General features: G+C 26.0%; 3 protein-coding genes and 1 long non-coding RNA gene across 9 annotated transcripts; 2 read left to right on the top strand and 2 right to left on the bottom strand.

Moving 5' to 3' along the window:
• Positions 1-1,748: 1,748 nt before the first annotated feature.
• Positions 1,749-5,292, bottom strand: LOC124954235. Its single transcript, XR_007102498.1, has 2 exons — positions 4,101-5,292; positions 1,749-3,684 (listed from the first exon to the last, which is right to left on the bottom strand). It is a non-coding gene; the product is annotated as an uncharacterized LOC124954235 (long non-coding RNA).
• LOC124954233 (TM2 domain-containing protein CG10795) lies at positions 2,838-6,776 on the top strand. 4 transcript variants are annotated; one of them, XM_047506822.1, is made up of 5 exons: positions 2,838-2,992; positions 5,660-5,799; positions 6,053-6,134; positions 6,229-6,275; positions 6,372-6,776. In XM_047506822.1, exons 1-5 carry the CDS (start codon positions 2,853-2,855, stop codon positions 6,503-6,505), a joined length of 543 nt encoding a protein of 180 aa, XP_047362778.1. In that variant the 5' UTR covers positions 2,838-2,852; the 3' UTR covers positions 6,506-6,776. The 4 variants fall into 4 exon arrangements, with proteins under 4 accessions (XP_047362778.1, XP_047362777.1, XP_047362779.1 ...); XM_047506821.1 differs by having other exon boundaries at positions 6,229-6,776; XM_047506823.1 differs by lacking the exon at positions 2,838-2,992 and adding an exon at positions 5,168-5,211 and having other exon boundaries at positions 6,229-6,776.
• Positions 5,853-15,431, bottom strand: LOC124954232. Of its 2 annotated transcripts, none has more exons than XM_047506820.1 (4): positions 14,438-15,431; positions 7,663-7,760; positions 7,284-7,502; positions 5,853-7,213 (listed from the first exon to the last, which is right to left on the bottom strand). In XM_047506820.1, exons 1-4 carry the CDS (start codon positions 14,513-14,515, stop codon positions 6,835-6,837), a joined length of 774 nt encoding a protein of 257 aa, XP_047362776.1. In that variant the 5' UTR covers positions 14,516-15,431; the 3' UTR covers positions 5,853-6,834. The 2 variants fall into 2 exon arrangements, with proteins under 2 accessions (XP_047362776.1, XP_047362775.1); XM_047506819.1 differs by having other exon boundaries at positions 5,869-7,216.
• Positions 6,909-11,696, top strand: LOC124954230 (radial spoke head 10 homolog B-like). 2 transcript variants are annotated; one of them, XM_047506812.1, is made up of 11 exons: positions 6,909-7,109; positions 8,066-8,440; positions 8,512-8,782; positions 8,874-9,049; positions 9,142-9,342; positions 9,433-9,536; positions 9,873-9,959; positions 10,055-10,115; positions 10,212-10,669; positions 10,759-10,977; positions 11,034-11,696. In XM_047506812.1, the coding sequence occupies exons 2-11, from the start codon at positions 8,253-8,255 to the stop codon at positions 11,540-11,542; spliced, it is 2,274 nt and encodes a 757-aa protein (XP_047362768.1). In that variant the 5' UTR covers positions 6,909-7,109; positions 8,066-8,252; the 3' UTR covers positions 11,543-11,696. The 2 variants fall into 2 exon arrangements, with proteins under 2 accessions (XP_047362768.1, XP_047362769.1); XM_047506813.1 differs by lacking the exons at positions 6,909-7,109; positions 9,433-9,536 and having other exon boundaries at positions 7,888-8,440; positions 9,142-9,191.
• Positions 15,432-16,801: the final 1,370 nt, after the last annotated feature.

The following is a 16,801-nucleotide window of genomic DNA, read 5'->3' as shown; positions in this document are numbered from 1 at the left end:
GATTTATATTTGATAATAAAACAACTTATTTTAATTTCTTAATAGGTAAAAGTCTTTGAAAAAATTTGAAAAAGTTCATATATCATCTTTAAACTTTTTAAATTGAGATTAGAATAAAAAATTTAAGTAATATTAATATACAAATCTTTTCTAATTTATCATTTCGATTATTATGTCTTTTCCCTACTATCTTTTTATAATATTTTTTGAATGTTTATTTTAATTGATTTATGCACCTTAGATTCATTTTATATATATATATATAGCAGAATCAAGGCTAATAATAGATTTTTTCTAAAAAATCTATGATTTGTTAATTCATTATTCAGCATAATTCAAAAATCACGTAAGATATGTCTATTGATAACCGTTTGATCTAACAATTCATACAAAATCTCATTAGCTAACAGTTCGTTTTTCGTACACATATATAAGGTGTCCTGTGAAACCTAGTCGAGTTATATCTTTAAAAGAATTAGAGATCGAAAAAAATATCATGACAAAATTAAATTGTATTAAACGCTACATAATTCTGTAAAACTCTCATGCATTTTTGTGCATCAGTACAGTTGCAAGATGCAATTGCGCTTGTTTCAAAAATAAAATTCTAATTTAAATGTTTAAAATGGAAGACCATTTGAACATCTCTTGTAGGGTAAGTAGTGTAAGAAATAATAGAATACTTTATTAAAGGTGATTCATATTTACAAATAAGAATAAAATTAAAATAACACTTAAACTAACAATTTTCAGACATAACATTATGAACATGTTTTGTAGAGGATGAAAAACTGCATCAATTAATATATTAAAAATTAGAGTTTTATTGTTTAAAAAAATGCAATTGTACCTTGCATCTGCATCGATGCACAAAAATGCATTAAAATTTCATAGAATTGTGTAGTGTTTAATATCATTTAATTTTGTTGGATGATATTTCTCTTGATTTCGAATCCTTTTAAAGATGTAGCTCGGTAGCTCCATGGGATACCTTGTATATCAAGAACAAAATTGGTCAAAGACATAAGTGTTACATTTTTCTCCGTTATATAATTTATAATTAAAACTTAAAATTTTTAATCCGCTAAAAATTTCATGTCTTTTCAACTTTATAGAGCGAAGATAATAAGGATACTATTTTGTCCTTTTTTGAACAGTCTTAAACTAGAATATTGTTAGTATAATATTCATATATACTTGTAGATGCTGTTTTTGCTTAAATAATACGAATATATCTCTTTTATTCTTTCAAATAGAAAATTTAATAAAAAAGAAACTCATTCAGTTTAAAATTAGAAATTACTGAAGTGTTGTATTTATGGGAGATTCAAACCGCTATAACTACTTTTATAATTAAGAATTCAATTTGTGGAATGCTTGCGAACAAGGTTTTACTCTAATAGTATGGAACGATAGCACTGTAAGAAAAATCATAGGAGATGAAAAGAGTAATAAAGAAAGTGGAAATGGAAAAGAAGGCATATAAAGGAAACAATAAAAAGATTATAAAAGAATGAAGAAATGGACAAAACATTATTTAATTATTTAATCAAATCAAAGTTTTTGTCAACAGAAATAATAAATTGGATTAAAAATAACAATATTTATTTTAAAAGCTTATCGATAGTTGTTAACTTTCTGAAAATAATAAGATGAAAATAAAAAATATTATCATCTTCGAAAATATTTACCTTCTAAAATAAGAAACAATAAAACATAATAGTGTTTAAAAAAAAAACAACACTATATAACACAAACGTCAAAATTTTTCAATTATTATGAAACTTTTATTTATAACTATTTGTAATTGCTTAAAAAAAAGATGTTACTTCTTTTCGATGATAACTAAAAAATATAATAAATTGAGCGCCACTTCAATTAAGTTCGATTAACTCGATCGACAATGTAGCAAAACAGAACTTTTAACTATTGGGTTGACAATTAAGTGATTGCCGGATTTCAAATAAGAAGGAAACGACAAAATTCGCAATCACTTAGTTGCCAATCCAATATATATCATTCTTAACCTATATTTATATGATATCAATAATCATTTAAAAATGTTATATATAGTATAGAAATACATATATGAATTCTCTTAAGGCTGTTCACTATCTTTTCTTCAAAGCTCATGTAGCTTCAATGACGAGTATGGACAAAATATGAACTACGAAACAAGCAGAGAACGCTGTCCTCACCATGCCAATATCATATTGGTATATAAGCTTGTTTGGTTGTCTTCTTCACGCGTACAGAATAATCGGTTTCGTGTGAGTTACAGTAAGTAGTTCAATAGACCGTCAACTCACATTTTTCAGTTTCTCATAAATATGTTTTTCTTTGATGGTAGCATGCATTTTGTAGATGATAGATGCATGCTAGATACGATGTCGATATACATTTGGTTACCGATAAATGCATAAAAAATAATAAATATAATTGACACATATAAAAATTAGTATATAAATCTGCGACAAAAATAAGAATTTGTCCAATACTTTTTTAAAAATAATTAATAAATACTTATATATATTATATTATTTTAATACAAATTAAAATATGAACTTATTTCTACACTACCTATGAAGTAGAACTACTAACGCTTTTTTTACGTCTTTCTCCTATAAGACTAGCGCCCTCTATACTACTTCGACTATTACAACTACTACTATTACCATTACTACTGATAATAATAATAATAATATAATATAATATAATATAATATAATATAATAATAAAAATGTTCTTAAATATTATTTATATACATCTAGATATTATTTAATAAATTTTATATTATAATAGTAAAGACAATCAGCTTCGACTGAATATAAGTAAGAAACAGTGTAAAATAAATGCATAACGATCATAAGTTAGTAAAACAAGAAGAAACGATAGTGGACGAAAACAAAAGAAACGTTTTTTCATATCGCATTAGATGGGCAGTTGTCATGTGTCGACACGATTTGTTGAAAGTTCGCGCGTCCAACACCATGTAAAATGATAAATTTTTCCTTTTTTGTTATCATAAATATTTCATCATCATGTGTCATGATATATAATACAAGTATATTCTTCTGTTTCTTCTTATTATTACTGTATTATTATATTACATATTATTATTATAGTAATAGCAATACAGTAAAACCTGTTTTTGAGCGGTGGATAGGGACCGCATAAAAGAAATCGTACAAAAAAATATTCGGAAATTTTATAAATTCTTACATATAATAAGCAACTTTGTACGATATACTACCTAAAATTTTTTTTATGCGGTGGACAGGGACCGCATAAAAAAAGTCGAACTTAGAAAATACATCAATGATTTATGAAATAGATGAGAGAATGCTTTCAATTAAATCAAATAATTAAATTAGATCTGAAGAAATTGTACAAATATTTAATTCTTCATTGTACATATACATGGAGAAGTTTTCAAATTATACATTAAATAGTTTGGTGCTACTCATCGTAATCCAAAACGCGCATCTTCTTGTGATGAATTGGTTCAAAATCGCTTTCGTCGCTTGAAGATAGGATTTCAATTGATTTGTTCTTTGATACTATAAAGTCAGTGATTAGTTTTTGTGACGACGGTCGACTAGTCAATTGCTTGTAAACGTCACGATAGCGACATGCATGATCTCAGCTCTTTTTGGAATTTTAAGCGTCTTTCCGTATTGGTATCTATTTTAAGAAAATGTTTCCAATTTTTTAGAAATCTGGATCCCTGCATATATCCATGTAATTAGAGTTCGTTCACAACATGTATATATACATTGATAGGAAACATTAAACTGGTGCTAACGCCGCTAAGATTCATATACCGCATAAAAATAAATCGCACGAAAAAAATTGCACAAAAATAAAATCGCGTGAAACCAATCGCACAAAAATAAAATAGCATAAAAAAGGACCGCACAAAACCAGGTTTTATTGTAATATGAAATGAACTTCTACAGAGGAAACAAAATAGGACTAGGAGAAAAATCTCGTTGATAATATGGAAACGAACTCGTATTTTGATCTTTATTAAAAATAATATATAATATATATATTCACTAATTGTTAATTTTGAACAAATAATCGATAAATATATATACTTCATATGCATTTATCATCGAACAAAATTATACTGCTGTTGTATCCTATCTATCACAGATCAGCCATCAGTAGAAGAAATAAATATAAGAAATTGGATAGTAATACCTTACTAAGTTATTAAATAATAAGGAGAAAAAGAGTATAATTAATTCATTATTTTCGTTTACATCGATGCAATAAAAAAAACCACCGGAATCATTGAAGCCTCGAGAGAACCCAAGGTTTTTTGAATTACGAATAGATACTTGCCAATGTGCTATACATTGATTATAGAATCTCTATCTTATTAGTCAATAAAACCTAATTTTTCCAAAATTTAACGATACTTTAGAAATTCAAATCCCTTGATATAAACGATTGCACATGTATATTTTTGTCATAGAATCATCTAGCCAAAGCTCATTAAAATGATCGAGTGAGTTACCGTAGCTTCTCTATATGAGCATTGTGAAACGTATTTCTTTGCGTCCGAAAATGTTCAAAAGCTATTTACGCACATAATCAAACAAGCAATCGCTACTTCACATATAAAACACCATTCAAGCGTGATATGAAAATCAGTAGTGAGAGTACGAGTTTCATTTCTTTTGTCGCAAATTTCGAGGTGTACTACAGAACTAAATTTTTTCTTCACAAAAAATGTTAAAAACATAACTTATGCCATCAATAAGAACAAGTAATTCTTGATCAATTTTGATAATCAAGGTCTTTTTTTGAAAAAGATTTTTATTTGTGCATAAACTATTCTCGAAAAATATCATCTTTTAACACGATTTTTTTTTCGAAGGAAAAACAAGCTTTTTAAAAAATTTGAAAATAATACGCCGTAGATTAAATCTTTAAAATGAAACCTTGTTCATCAATATCAGTCAAGAATTACGCCTGTACTTATTAATATATACAGTCTTATTTGATTTTAATTAATATTCTGTTTATTCTGTATTATATATAAACTTTTTAAATAATTATTGATATCACAAAAATATAGGTTAAGAATGACATACGATTGATAATTTCACTGTTTTGCTACACTGGTGATTCAATTAATCGTTGATTAAAGTTAACCGAGTTTGGCCTTAAGATGCACAACAAACAGAAAGAAAGGGAAAAGTAATAAATAAAACTTTCTTCACAATAGCTTGACTCGTACGTTCCGGAATACTTTAATTGGTTGTTATCCAATTTTTTGTCCAACTTACTTTTACTCTCGATTATGACGCCATCTAAAGTTATATAAACACAAATATTTAGCGCTTAGAACTTGAACCTAATTCTTTGACGAAAAACTTTTATTGTGGACACAAGATCTTTAACTAATACAGGATATAGCTAAGCCTGCTTTAAGTATTCAAAACATGAAAACGACAGCAGCGCGCTCATGTCCTCTTGCATTGTGTTCAAAATACAACAAAAATGTAGACATTACTTTAATCTTGAACTAGAAGCGAATAAAGTAACGCTGTTGCATTTATAGTATTAGTGTAAAATGAAACGTTATGTGTTATCTAGCACAACTTTTTAGCGTATTTTTTTTACTTTCTTTATTAATTTTATACAGCAATGCTGCCGATTACACATATGAAATTGACTGTAATAATTTACGAATGGGACAATACATCTGCCCTCATCCCGATTATGATTTCATAGATCAAAAAACTCAACAACCTAAAGGGTGTACAAAAGAAAATAAAGCCAGGGGTAAATTTACTTATATATTTATATATTTCCTTATAATATGTATATTATTTATATTTGTAATACGTATATTTATCAATTACAGTATTAACCTTTACTAAATATTTTATACATCTTTTCCTAAAATGCTTTTTATTATCGTACATTTTGTAAACTTATGCCAAGAACAATACAATGATAAGAATTGTAAAAACTTGATGTTTCTTAAATTATTCATTAATTTTCGTAAATAATGTATTTAAATTTTATTTTTTAGTGTTGTGTCTAGCTGCAGATGGCCTTATTTGTACAGAAACAAGAAATAATACTTTTAAAAAGGATATACCTTGTAAATGGACGTATGTATATGTACATATATATATATATATTAAGATCATTTTAATTGAATGTCACTATGTTTCATATCAAATATTTTCTTATAATCATTTACAGTAATGGATATTCCTTTGAGACAACTTTACTGTTGTCTATATTTTTGGGTATGTTTGGTGCAGATCGTTTTTATCTTGGATATCCAGCACTTGGATTGTTGAAATTAAGTACTTTAGGTTTTCTCTTCCTGGGTCAATTCGCAGATGTAATACTAATAGCAACACAGATTGTCGGACCAGCGGATGGTTCACATTATGTTATGCCATATTATGGTGCCGGAATTAATATTGTCACAAGTAATAACTTCACATACAGAGTGCCACAATATGATAGCTAAAAGAACAATTGCAGCACAGAAATAATAATTATTTTAAGAAATTGTGTAGCTTTTGCTTCTGTCACGAGCAACGATGTACAATCCTACATATGAGTCCTATTCTAATATATTTTGATGTATTATTCTCTATATAATGCTATAACAAGTCTTATAAAAAAAAGTTATCTTGTAGATATGTTTTTCAATGAAAAATTGTATATAAATATTTGTTTTTAATTTGCCTCCTGCTACCAATATATTAAGTCAATAAATTTTTGTTTTTATTTATAAATGATCTATTTTAATTTTTTCATTTTATGTATTTTAATATTGTAAACTTGTATTTTTATTTATTCATGACATTGATATTCGTTTTCATTTTTTTTGACAATTTGACGTGAACTGCAATCATTTGAAGAGTTGATTGATATAATATCTCTCATTTTATTTCGTTCCTTTTTTAGATCAGCTATGCAATATTGGAGCTTCATATTTTCATCCAAAAATGTAACGACACCATCATATTTCTGTAGATCTTCAAGAGTATAACCAATAGTTCGACGGTTAAGTAACCATGGTACTGGAGGAGGTGCTTGAGGCGGTGGTCCAGATTTCATTGGATAAGGTGCTCGATATTCAATTTCTGTCGTGGTTCGATAATCCATGCAACGCATTTCTTCAGAACTATAGATTATATCTTCTAACTTTGGTTCTTTCTCTTGTTCTTCCCTTCTATTAGAAATTAGAAGCTTTTTAATCTCTTATATATTACATGTATATATATATAAGTTTTACTTACTCGGTCCTTGCAAAAGATAGCATTTTAAGAAAACCTCTATGTGGTTGCATCGATTTGTACAAATCCTTGAAATCTATTTGAGATAGCATAGCATGAGTTTCAGATATACCCATAGGTTCGTCGAAAGAACCTAATCGTCTATAACTTGATTTCTGAAGATTTCCTTTTGGTGGAAAAATATCTTTATTATCTTTTGGTTCTGCTAGTGTATTCATTTGCCTATACAAGAGCACAAAATATTATAATATTCCAATATAATTCGCTTCAAATCTATTACGTACTGTAAGATAAAATACGATACGGTAGGAATGTATTTCGTTGCTATGCATAACAATGTCAATATTTTACTTCGTACATATTCTACACGTATAAGACCTACCAATTATGAATTTTGACTTTTTCACTATATGATGCAGGTATATTAAATTGAATAGGTTTCACGTCTTCAGTTTCATCATCGCACGATAGGAAAACCGACTGAAATATATATAAATTAACATTCATTATCGTTCCTTCAATAACATTCATTATTGATTAATCTTTAACTTACATTTATTTGTCTCTTTTTCATTTTCTTTTTTTTCACATATGTATATGTATATATATATATCAAATAGATAAAAGTAATATTACTTTTTTATTATTAATTATTATTTTTTACTATTAATATAATTAAATATATTATGTAATTCATTTTAAAATATGCTACCAAAGAACATTTTGCGATATAGTATTTTTTCTTTCTGACAACTCGATTCTAACTCGATTCTGTACGTTTTTAGATCTTATTTTGTAAATTCAAATTGCGCAATGTTCAAATGAAAAATATTCATTGATGGATTGATTTATTTTTTGAATTAAAACGAATCAGCACGCGAATAATATTGATAATGCTAAATGTTTAAAGCATTGATATAATCGAATTGAAAAAGGAAATCGTGTGTGTGTATGTAAAAATATAATGAAACAATGATGATACCAGAAATCACAGAAAACGAAGAAAATTTACAAGAGCAGAGTATAGAACAAGAAGAAGAAGAAATTATAAAGGAAGATATAAATTATGCGTATATTGCAAAAGAGCATCACAAATATAGCGCTAAAGATAAATTTATTTATTCTCTGTACAAAGACCTAATTAAATATTTCATAATCGAGTAATTATTTTTTTTTTCTTCTGTTTTCATTTCCTTATTTTTTTTGAAATTATATCATTGTATTGATACAGATATGATGGACAATTGACATGCAAATGTATTACTTCACAAATGCTTGAGGATGAAAATGAAAAAGAGTTATCAGAAGATATTATAGAAAAGAGATTTAATAACAATAATCTTACGAGAGATAAAACAAATAAATTATATTTAAAGTCAAATTTAAAAGATAAAAACATTCATTTCTTTTTTATCAATAATAATACTTATTTTGGTTGCACAAGTAGAAAAATGATGAACAATGAAGGATTATACAAATGGCATCATGGTGTACAATATAAGGTTTAATTTCAGTATGTTTTAATTATAAGATTTATCTTATTTATAAATGACACTATAATTTGTTAATTTTAACTGACTAATGTTTCAATAGGGTCAGTTTAAAAAAAATCAAATAGAAGGTAGAGGAATTTTAGAATGGCAGAGCAATTGCTGGTATGAAGGAGAATTTATGAATGGTTATCGTCATGGTAAAGGTACACTCTTGGATAAAGACAATTATCGTTTATATATAGGACAATGGTACATGGGATACAGACATGGAAAAGGGTTTGAAATTACTTTAAATTAATTCTTGAAGTATCGTTTCATTTGCTTTTAAGATAAGTTTTTAAATTAATAATGCAATTTCTTTTTTATAGTTATTGTTGTTACGCTGAAGGTGATTCATATGATGGTGATTGGTCAATGGGTAAGAGAAATGGTATAGGTTTTTATGTCTATTCAAGTGGAGCTCAGTACAAAGGATATTGGAAAAATGATTTTCGACATGGTAATGGAATTATGGCATGGTCTAATGGTGATATTTATTACGGAGAATGGGAATATGGAAATATGCATGGGTCAATTACTTATTCTTTTGACATTCTTTTTCTTTTTTAAACAATATCAATATGATTAATAATTATTCATATAATTTCAACAATTAACAGTTATGGAGAATATATATGGCATGGCTTTTGTAACAAAAGTTTCAGTTGGTTACAAAATATTTTATATTTTGGTAATTGGTATCACAGTACAAAACATGGAAAAGGTCAGTAACAATGTACCTTTAGATATTAATACAAATTAATGAAATTAACGTATTGGCCACCGTCATTCATTTAGAAAATCATTCTTCGCAATTAATCATAATATATTTTTAAAATTTTATTTAATATAATATATGTTTTTAATTATATATTAGTAAAATATATTAATAGGAAGAAATAAGTATTCTGACATTATAGACATATATAATATCAGTTTTTTATTGAAAATGAAAATGAATGGGTTATATATATGCAACATGTAGTGATAAACTATTGTACTGATATTTACTGATAAGTTATTGTTTTAATTATTATTTTTTTCTTATCATTTTAAATAGGTTTATTAAAGTTGAACTCAATGGGTGGTACGAAGTATTTTGGTAATTGGAAATATAATAAGAAAGATGGTTATGGAATGATAATTGGTAAACTTTGCTTTGTCTTTTTAAATCTTTAACTATAAAAGACTTTATTTATATTCAAAATAGTTCTAGAAATTTATCATAATGATATTTTATAGGAAATAATGGAGAATTAATGCAAGATGAACTTTTATATTCAACAGACATTCTTGTTTCTTTGTAAGAATAATAGAATTTATTTTTTCAAATTAATTTAATTATTAATAGCAAAAAAAAGTGAAATAATAAGAATTTATTGGTTATTATTATTTACAGAAATGCAAAGATATCAAAAATCATGGAACCTTATACAACTACGATCTTAAAGCCAGAACAATTTCCATCCTTATCATATCATATAAATCGTTTAATTCAACTATCATCATTTAAAAACTTTTCACTTCATTTACATTCCTTAGGAAAATGCTATATTTGTAACGAACAACAATCATGCTCTTGTTTACTTCGATCTTCATTTAAAATAACAAATAATAAGACTATTCTAAAAAACAATTTTGATAAAAAGTGGCAGTATGAAAAAAATCAAACCTATGATTATTTAACATTGCACATGTTACAAATACGAAATGTCTATGATATTTATGCAACGTTATTTAACAAGGAAGAATCGAAGTGTCATTTCATTATGATTAAACTAATGCTTTGGCAACTATGGCGTGATTGTAATTTAAATATCAAAGGTTTAAGTCTAATTGAAATTGATAATTATATAAGTTAGTAAATTCTAATGATTATTTCGATTTTATTAACACTTACGAAATATTGATATACTTCTTATAAAATTATGTGTTACGATATCTAGCTGAAAATGAATCAAGTCTTATAAAAAAGCCATACTATCCTTTTGAGAAAATTGAAATCTGGCAATTCTTGCATGCTTTACTTGAAGTTTCATGGCGTATTTATTACTGGAAAAATAATAAAATAAAAAAAGAGACTCATTGGAAACATGGAATATTAGTCAAATGTCTAAATGAATTTCTTACGCATGATGTGTATCCCAACGTTGGAAATTTTGTTGGTATGTTTACTTTAAATTTAAAAATACATTAAGATGACTTATAAATTTCTTGATAGGTATAGTTCCACGCGAATATAATCTTCTACCAATTTATTCCATATATAAACTTTACAAACAAGTAGGATATCCACCAACTGCAACAGATATGTTAATAGCATGTATTAAAGATCATACAGTGGATGTTAATGAACCAGTTATTTTAAGTATACCAGAATATATCTTAAATGGATTAAATTGTGTTATAATTGGAGAAAAAATTAATTTTCTTCCAAGAGACGAAAAACCTTTTATGCAAACTGAAATGCAGATAAAGAGGCAGGGTAAAGATACAAGAGAATTATTACTTTTCCAAGACCTAGGACCAGTTAAAATAGTACAAATCATGACAAAAGTGTGTCCTTTAATTAAGGATAATGACGATAACACAATTCTTAATATGAATTATTTATTAACATTTCTTGAATTTTATGAAATAATATTAGAAGCTGCAAAATGCATAGTAGAATCTAGAAAGAAAAAAGATGCAACGATTATTCCATTTCTAATAAATACTGAACTTATTTAAAATAATAGTTTGCAAATAAAATATACATCCAGAAAGTCTCTTTTTTTATATAATCTTATGGAAAACATTGAAATGAATTTTATGTAAACCAATTTGACAATGAATATTTACAATTATATTGTACAACAAATCAATGTAATATAACAGATATTAAATCAGGTTATATATTTTCTTAATATAATATATCGAATCGATAAAATTTTATATTTTGTATACATATTTTCTTATAGTTAATATGAGTGTAAGAATTTAAAAACTATATATAATACAGTAGATATAATATAACTCTGTATAATGTACAGAATATATTTTGTGTTACATGAATTATTGTTATACAAATCATAAGGTTATATAAATATTGATTATTTGTGCATTTGGAAACACATAATCATAAGAAAAGTAAATTTCTAGTTATTATATTATAAGAACATATTAATTTTTGGCTCGTTTTATATAAATCCACATTAAATAAAGTTGTGTTACATAGATGTTTACTACATATATATATATATATATAGTATATAGGATGTATAGTATAGTATGAGAAATCTAAATCTATCAAATATTTGGAGCAAAAAATATCCTATTAAAAAAATAGAAGAAAAGAAAAAAAGAAGTAGATCAATAAATTCTGTTTTATAACTTAAAGTAGAGGTGCTTAATCAAAGTTATACAGAATGCGATAGAAAAACAGGTGATTAGGAAAGCTTGATAATTCATTGAGAAATGTTTTATTTAGAAAATTAAAAATATACCATTTTAAAGTATAAGATAAAGAATTTTATTTTTTAAGAATATCTTGAAGATGATCTTGGCCTCTGTACAGACACTTCTCCAATCTTGAGTGTATATTACTCATTTCATAGCATAGTATTTTCATTGAGATTCTAATTATACTTTCTTAAGTTCTAAGTTCAGCACGATTGTGTGAGAGGTCCATATAGATCTTGCTTTTCAAATAGTTCCACAAATATAAATCTCATGCTGTCAAATCAAGCAATTTTATTGATTAAGGAATATCCCTGTGATATATGAATATGATATGACTGGATGAACCAAACAACCAATTTCTTCAAAGTTTTTAATTTATGTCTTAGTTGTTAGTGATGACTGAAAGAATAATTAATCTCATCATCTGTATATTTTTATTTCTTTTCTTTTTCCTTTTGAATTAGTATAGCTCATATAGATTGATAGACAATGATCCACCAATGGCTGATGAAAAAATAAAGTTTCTTAAGTCTCAAAAATAGCCAAAAGAATATCTTATTTAAGTTTTAACTTTTACTTTTGAGGTATTTTGCACATTTCAGATGCAAGTGATAAAAAAAAATAGTTTGCCCTTGTCAGTATCGCCGATGTCAGTGTCTTTGACAATTGTTTGTTTAAATATATTAATCAACTTGTAATCTTTTCTGATTCTTTTATTTCGGAATTTTTTAATATTCGATGTGGAGGCACTCTAAATTATTTTCATTCATGTAAATTATTTAATTCTGCAGAATTGCTTTTGTCTTCATGTTTTTCCTTAATATTTGATGAAATATTTTTTGAAATGCTTTTCAAAAATCTTTGTTATTCAAAATTATTGACGCACACGTGCGTCTCTCCATTGTTCATGGTAATTTCTCTTAAGGATTATATAACACCATTGGAATCAGTTATCCTTAGGAACCTATCGACTATTAGCTAAACAAAACACAGATAAAAAACAAATAGCCACCTTTGTCTAGGCTTAGGCATTCTTAGTAAAGTACCTGGGTTTTGATAATATATCAATCTGGCTAATAAGTAAATAACAAAGGTATACGCCTAGGTGCGATAAACTAAGGATTATCTGGCTTCTAGCTTTGTAATATTCATTGTCATACTGTAATCGCACGATCATTAGAACAAAGGAGGCACACACGGAATGTTTAAATATTCCAACGAACTATTCCCGACCAATGGGCATTTATTCTTTCTCTTTCCATATTTCAAATTCCGCCCTTTAGCAATCTCATTTTAGTTTACGTTGATAGTTCAAAAGAGGCCAGAGGCAAAAAGAGGTCAAGTTACATCTTTCAGACTCATAATATTTAAGCTCTCAAGCCTTCTTCAGGAGCAACCAGTACAGCTAACTACACTTCATACACGAGACATATAAATATATGTCTTATATATGTTTATCAACAATATCAAATATAATTTGTGAAGTTTGTCATGTTATCTAGGAAAAGATGAAGTCTATATGTCACTAGTACAAAAAATTGGACTCGAAAAAACATCATAATTCTATCAAATAGCAAACACATTAGAATTGTAAAATCAACAGAAAGTGTTTCTTTGTATTATGACTACAAGAATTTATCAAATTTTTCTGAATTTATTAAATTCTAATTTTAAATGTGTGATTCATCATACATAATTTTGTGTAGGTAAATTTTGTAGTGTATGGAAAGTTATTTGACTTAATAGGATTTAAAAATCGGTATTTTTGGAAAAACTATAAAACCAAATTTGAACTATTTCAATTATATGGGAGTCATACAATATTTAATGGATCTATGCTATTTATGTTATGATATTATCTAATTTCATACTATATCCATTTATGGGAAAATTTTTAAATGTTAAGAAATATATATTTAATTATATACACTACATATTTAGAACATACAGATTTATTGAGTGTAGTTTTGGAATTCGTGCCAACAAGTGGTGCATTTTTCATAGACCAATAAATGTGAATGTTTGATGTCGTACAGAATTTATTATCAAAAAGTGCTGTGTTCTTTGGAATTTTATGAGAAATTGCAATCGGTTTGAATTAAGTATATGTTAATTCTTGAGAAACTGTTTGAAATAGAATCATGAATGTTGCGAGTGCACAAAGCAATATGAGAAAAAAATTACCAAATTTTTTCTTAAGCTCTGAAGATATAATTCTATGACGAATGGATTGGATATAATAAAAATAAAATCATGAACCATAGGTTATGTTGATTTCACTAATTTTATTAGATATGTAATTATGCTTTTTTGCAATAAAAATAATAATTATTCTAATAATAAATTTACTTATTTAGTTTTTTTTCTGTGGATCTTTTTTCGAAATCGGGCATAAACTTAACAATTACATTCCGCCATGCCTTTTACTTTTTCACTTTATTGTTGTATTCATCAGCATTAGTGTCACATATAGCATGGTACTTTTTTATTTCGTAGGCGAGTTCTTTAGCGTTTATCATTTCAATTGACTTCATTTTCTAACACCTGCTTATTCAGTATATAAATTAACACTACAGGATAATAATAAAACACCTTCCTATACGTTCTTTTGAAGTAAGACTGACAGCAGAAGGTTGATAATTGCACTGTTTGATCGTTTAGTATGAATGGAACAATTGAAAATAATGTAATATCCCACTTCGAGTCTGTTAGTCTCGACACTTGTTGCGAAGTGAACGACTTCAAGTATTTATTAAAAAAAAAAGTTATTAAATACACCATTAAATGATTGCAAAGTTAGTCAGTAAACATAATTCTATTTTTTATTTATTTTGGTAGTGGGATTTTCTATATACTTTATTTTTTTTTTAAATACATATGATTTTGCTGCCTGAGAATATCTGATTTTTGTATAAAATTATATTTATTTTCAAGGTAAATGACACTTAAGGTAAGTCAACTTCTTCGCTTAAAGCTTTAAAACAAACGATTATATTACAAAAAAGAAAAATATAAAATACTGTTATTGGAAAAGGTGAAGAAATTTTCAGTACTACTTTAAATCGAATTAATATGATTATAATTATAATAATAGTGAATACTTTTATTTATAATTTTCTTTTTTTAATAAAACTGAAATATTTTTTATTATAAATCATTTTTAATTTATTTGAATAATTTTGAAAATAGCCTAAATTAATATTAAAAAACGCATATTTTTGTACAATATTCATAAAAATTCATAATTACATAAAAAATTTACTTTATAATAATAAGTACTTTGAAAAATATTTTGTTACATAATGGAAAAATATTTTTTATTAGACACAAACGCAAAGATTTAAATATCTCGATACGAAAAATATATCACTTCGTCCACTGTTATAATTAATGACACATATATGGTTACAAGTGACTATTGACTAGAGGCTCTATTCATAAAATAGTTAAGTCCTTCTATATGTCTTCCATTATTAAAAATAAATTTATACATTTTGCGTAAGTGTAACTCAATTCAATTACTTTATATCTAAAAGCATACAAAATTCACTCGAGATATATATTGGGTAACACTAATTGCAGTTAATGCTAAATTTGAAGCTTAATAATTCAACATTACCTTATTTATAAAGTATGATCATAAAAGCTATAATAATTACTAATATAATATTATGTAATATACATCAAGTTTTCTATCCTAATATACAGTTCTGATATATAGGTTCTGATATATATCGGGTTCTTTATGTATAGGTTTATATATAGAGATCGTATCATGCTACAGTGGAAAAGATATCAACCATAAAAATTGAAAAATCTTTAAACTGTCTCATTTGTTAAAAGTTGCAGAAAATTATAAATTCTACGAGCACTCAATCTTTAATCTTATTATCCTTCCCAGTATACAAACGTGTTATAGCTACAAAATTATAACAGGTTTCTTAACAATTAAAATATAATATTAGAAGAAATCTACAAAATAGTTTATCATATTGTCTAATCTTTAAGCCAATAAGATTTATATGTATATACACATATACACATGTCTCTTTAACAGTGTATATTTTATATTATTACACCTTTGTGTTTTATTTCGTAAATGTCCTTTTTTTCCTTTTTTGATATATAAATTTTCTTTGTAGTAAGTTTGTTTAAAAGTACAGTATTTTACGAAAGTTGTATCCTGATTTGGTATACGTAGAATTAAATGAATATAGTTTATATGCATATTAATTTATTTACATAACTTTAGATTATTATACAAGCTATTTTACTAATTATTCCTATCTTAAATATTTCAAAGCACGAGAATTAAAGAAAAATTCATTAACGAAATTTTAACTTGACAAAAAATCATTATCATCATATTATGGTCCCTTTTATATAATTCAAGTTTTGTTAAAAAATTTTTTCTCTAATTTTCATTGATTTAAAAATATTTAAAGCAGTAATAATTATTAAACCAGTCTGTATTTTACTTTAAAAAACATGTTAAAAAGATATAAATTATTTTGGAAAAAATAATTTTTCATAATCTAAATTAACATA

Source organism: Vespa velutina, chromosome 14, assembly GCF_912470025.1.
Source record: "Vespa velutina chromosome 14, iVesVel2.1, whole genome shotgun sequence".
Lineage (NCBI taxonomy): Eukaryota > Metazoa > Arthropoda > Insecta > Hymenoptera > Vespidae > Vespa > Vespa velutina.
Note: the sequence above shows the minus strand (reverse complement) of the source record. Positions and strands in the feature narration are given on the sequence as shown.

What these genes read in the sequence shown, in the direction of transcription:
- LOC124954230 (XM_047506812.1), top strand. Translation starts at nt 8,253, where the DNA reads ATGATGATACCAGAAATCACAGAAAACGAAGAAAATTTACAAGAGCAG. An exon ending in ATCATGGTGTACAATATAAG is followed by an intron (nt 8,783 to 8,873) that starts GTTTAATTTCAG and finishes ATGTTTCAATAG; the next exon opens with GGTCAGTTTAAAAAAAATCA. An exon ending in CAACGTTGGAAATTTTGTTG is followed by an intron (nt 10,978 to 11,033) that starts GTATGTTTACTT and finishes ATTTCTTGATAG; the next exon opens with GTATAGTTCCACGCGAATAT.
- LOC124954232 (XM_047506819.1), bottom strand. Translation starts at nt 14,515, where the DNA reads ATGGTTCATGATTTTATTTTTATTATATCCAATCCATTCGTCATAGAA. An exon ending in AAAGTCAAAATTCATAATTG is followed by an intron (nt 7,503 to 7,662) that starts GTAGGTCTTATA and finishes GCTCTTGTATAG; the next exon opens with GCAAATGAATACACTAGCAG. An exon ending in CTATCTTTTGCAAGGACCGA is followed by an intron (nt 7,217 to 7,283) that starts GTAAGTAAAACT and finishes AATTTCTAATAG; the next exon opens with AAGGGAAGAACAAGAGAAAG.
- LOC124954233 (XM_047506821.1), top strand. Translation starts at nt 2,853, where the DNA reads ATGCATAACGATCATAAGTTAGTAAAACAAGAAGAAACGATAGTGGAC. An exon ending in AAAAGAAAATAAAGCCAGGG is followed by an intron (nt 5,800 to 6,052) that starts GTAAATTTACTT and finishes TTTATTTTTTAG; the next exon opens with TGTTGTGTCTAGCTGCAGAT. An exon ending in GATATACCTTGTAAATGGAC is followed by an intron (nt 6,135 to 6,228) that starts GTATGTATATGT and finishes AATCATTTACAG; the next exon opens with TAATGGATATTCCTTTGAGA.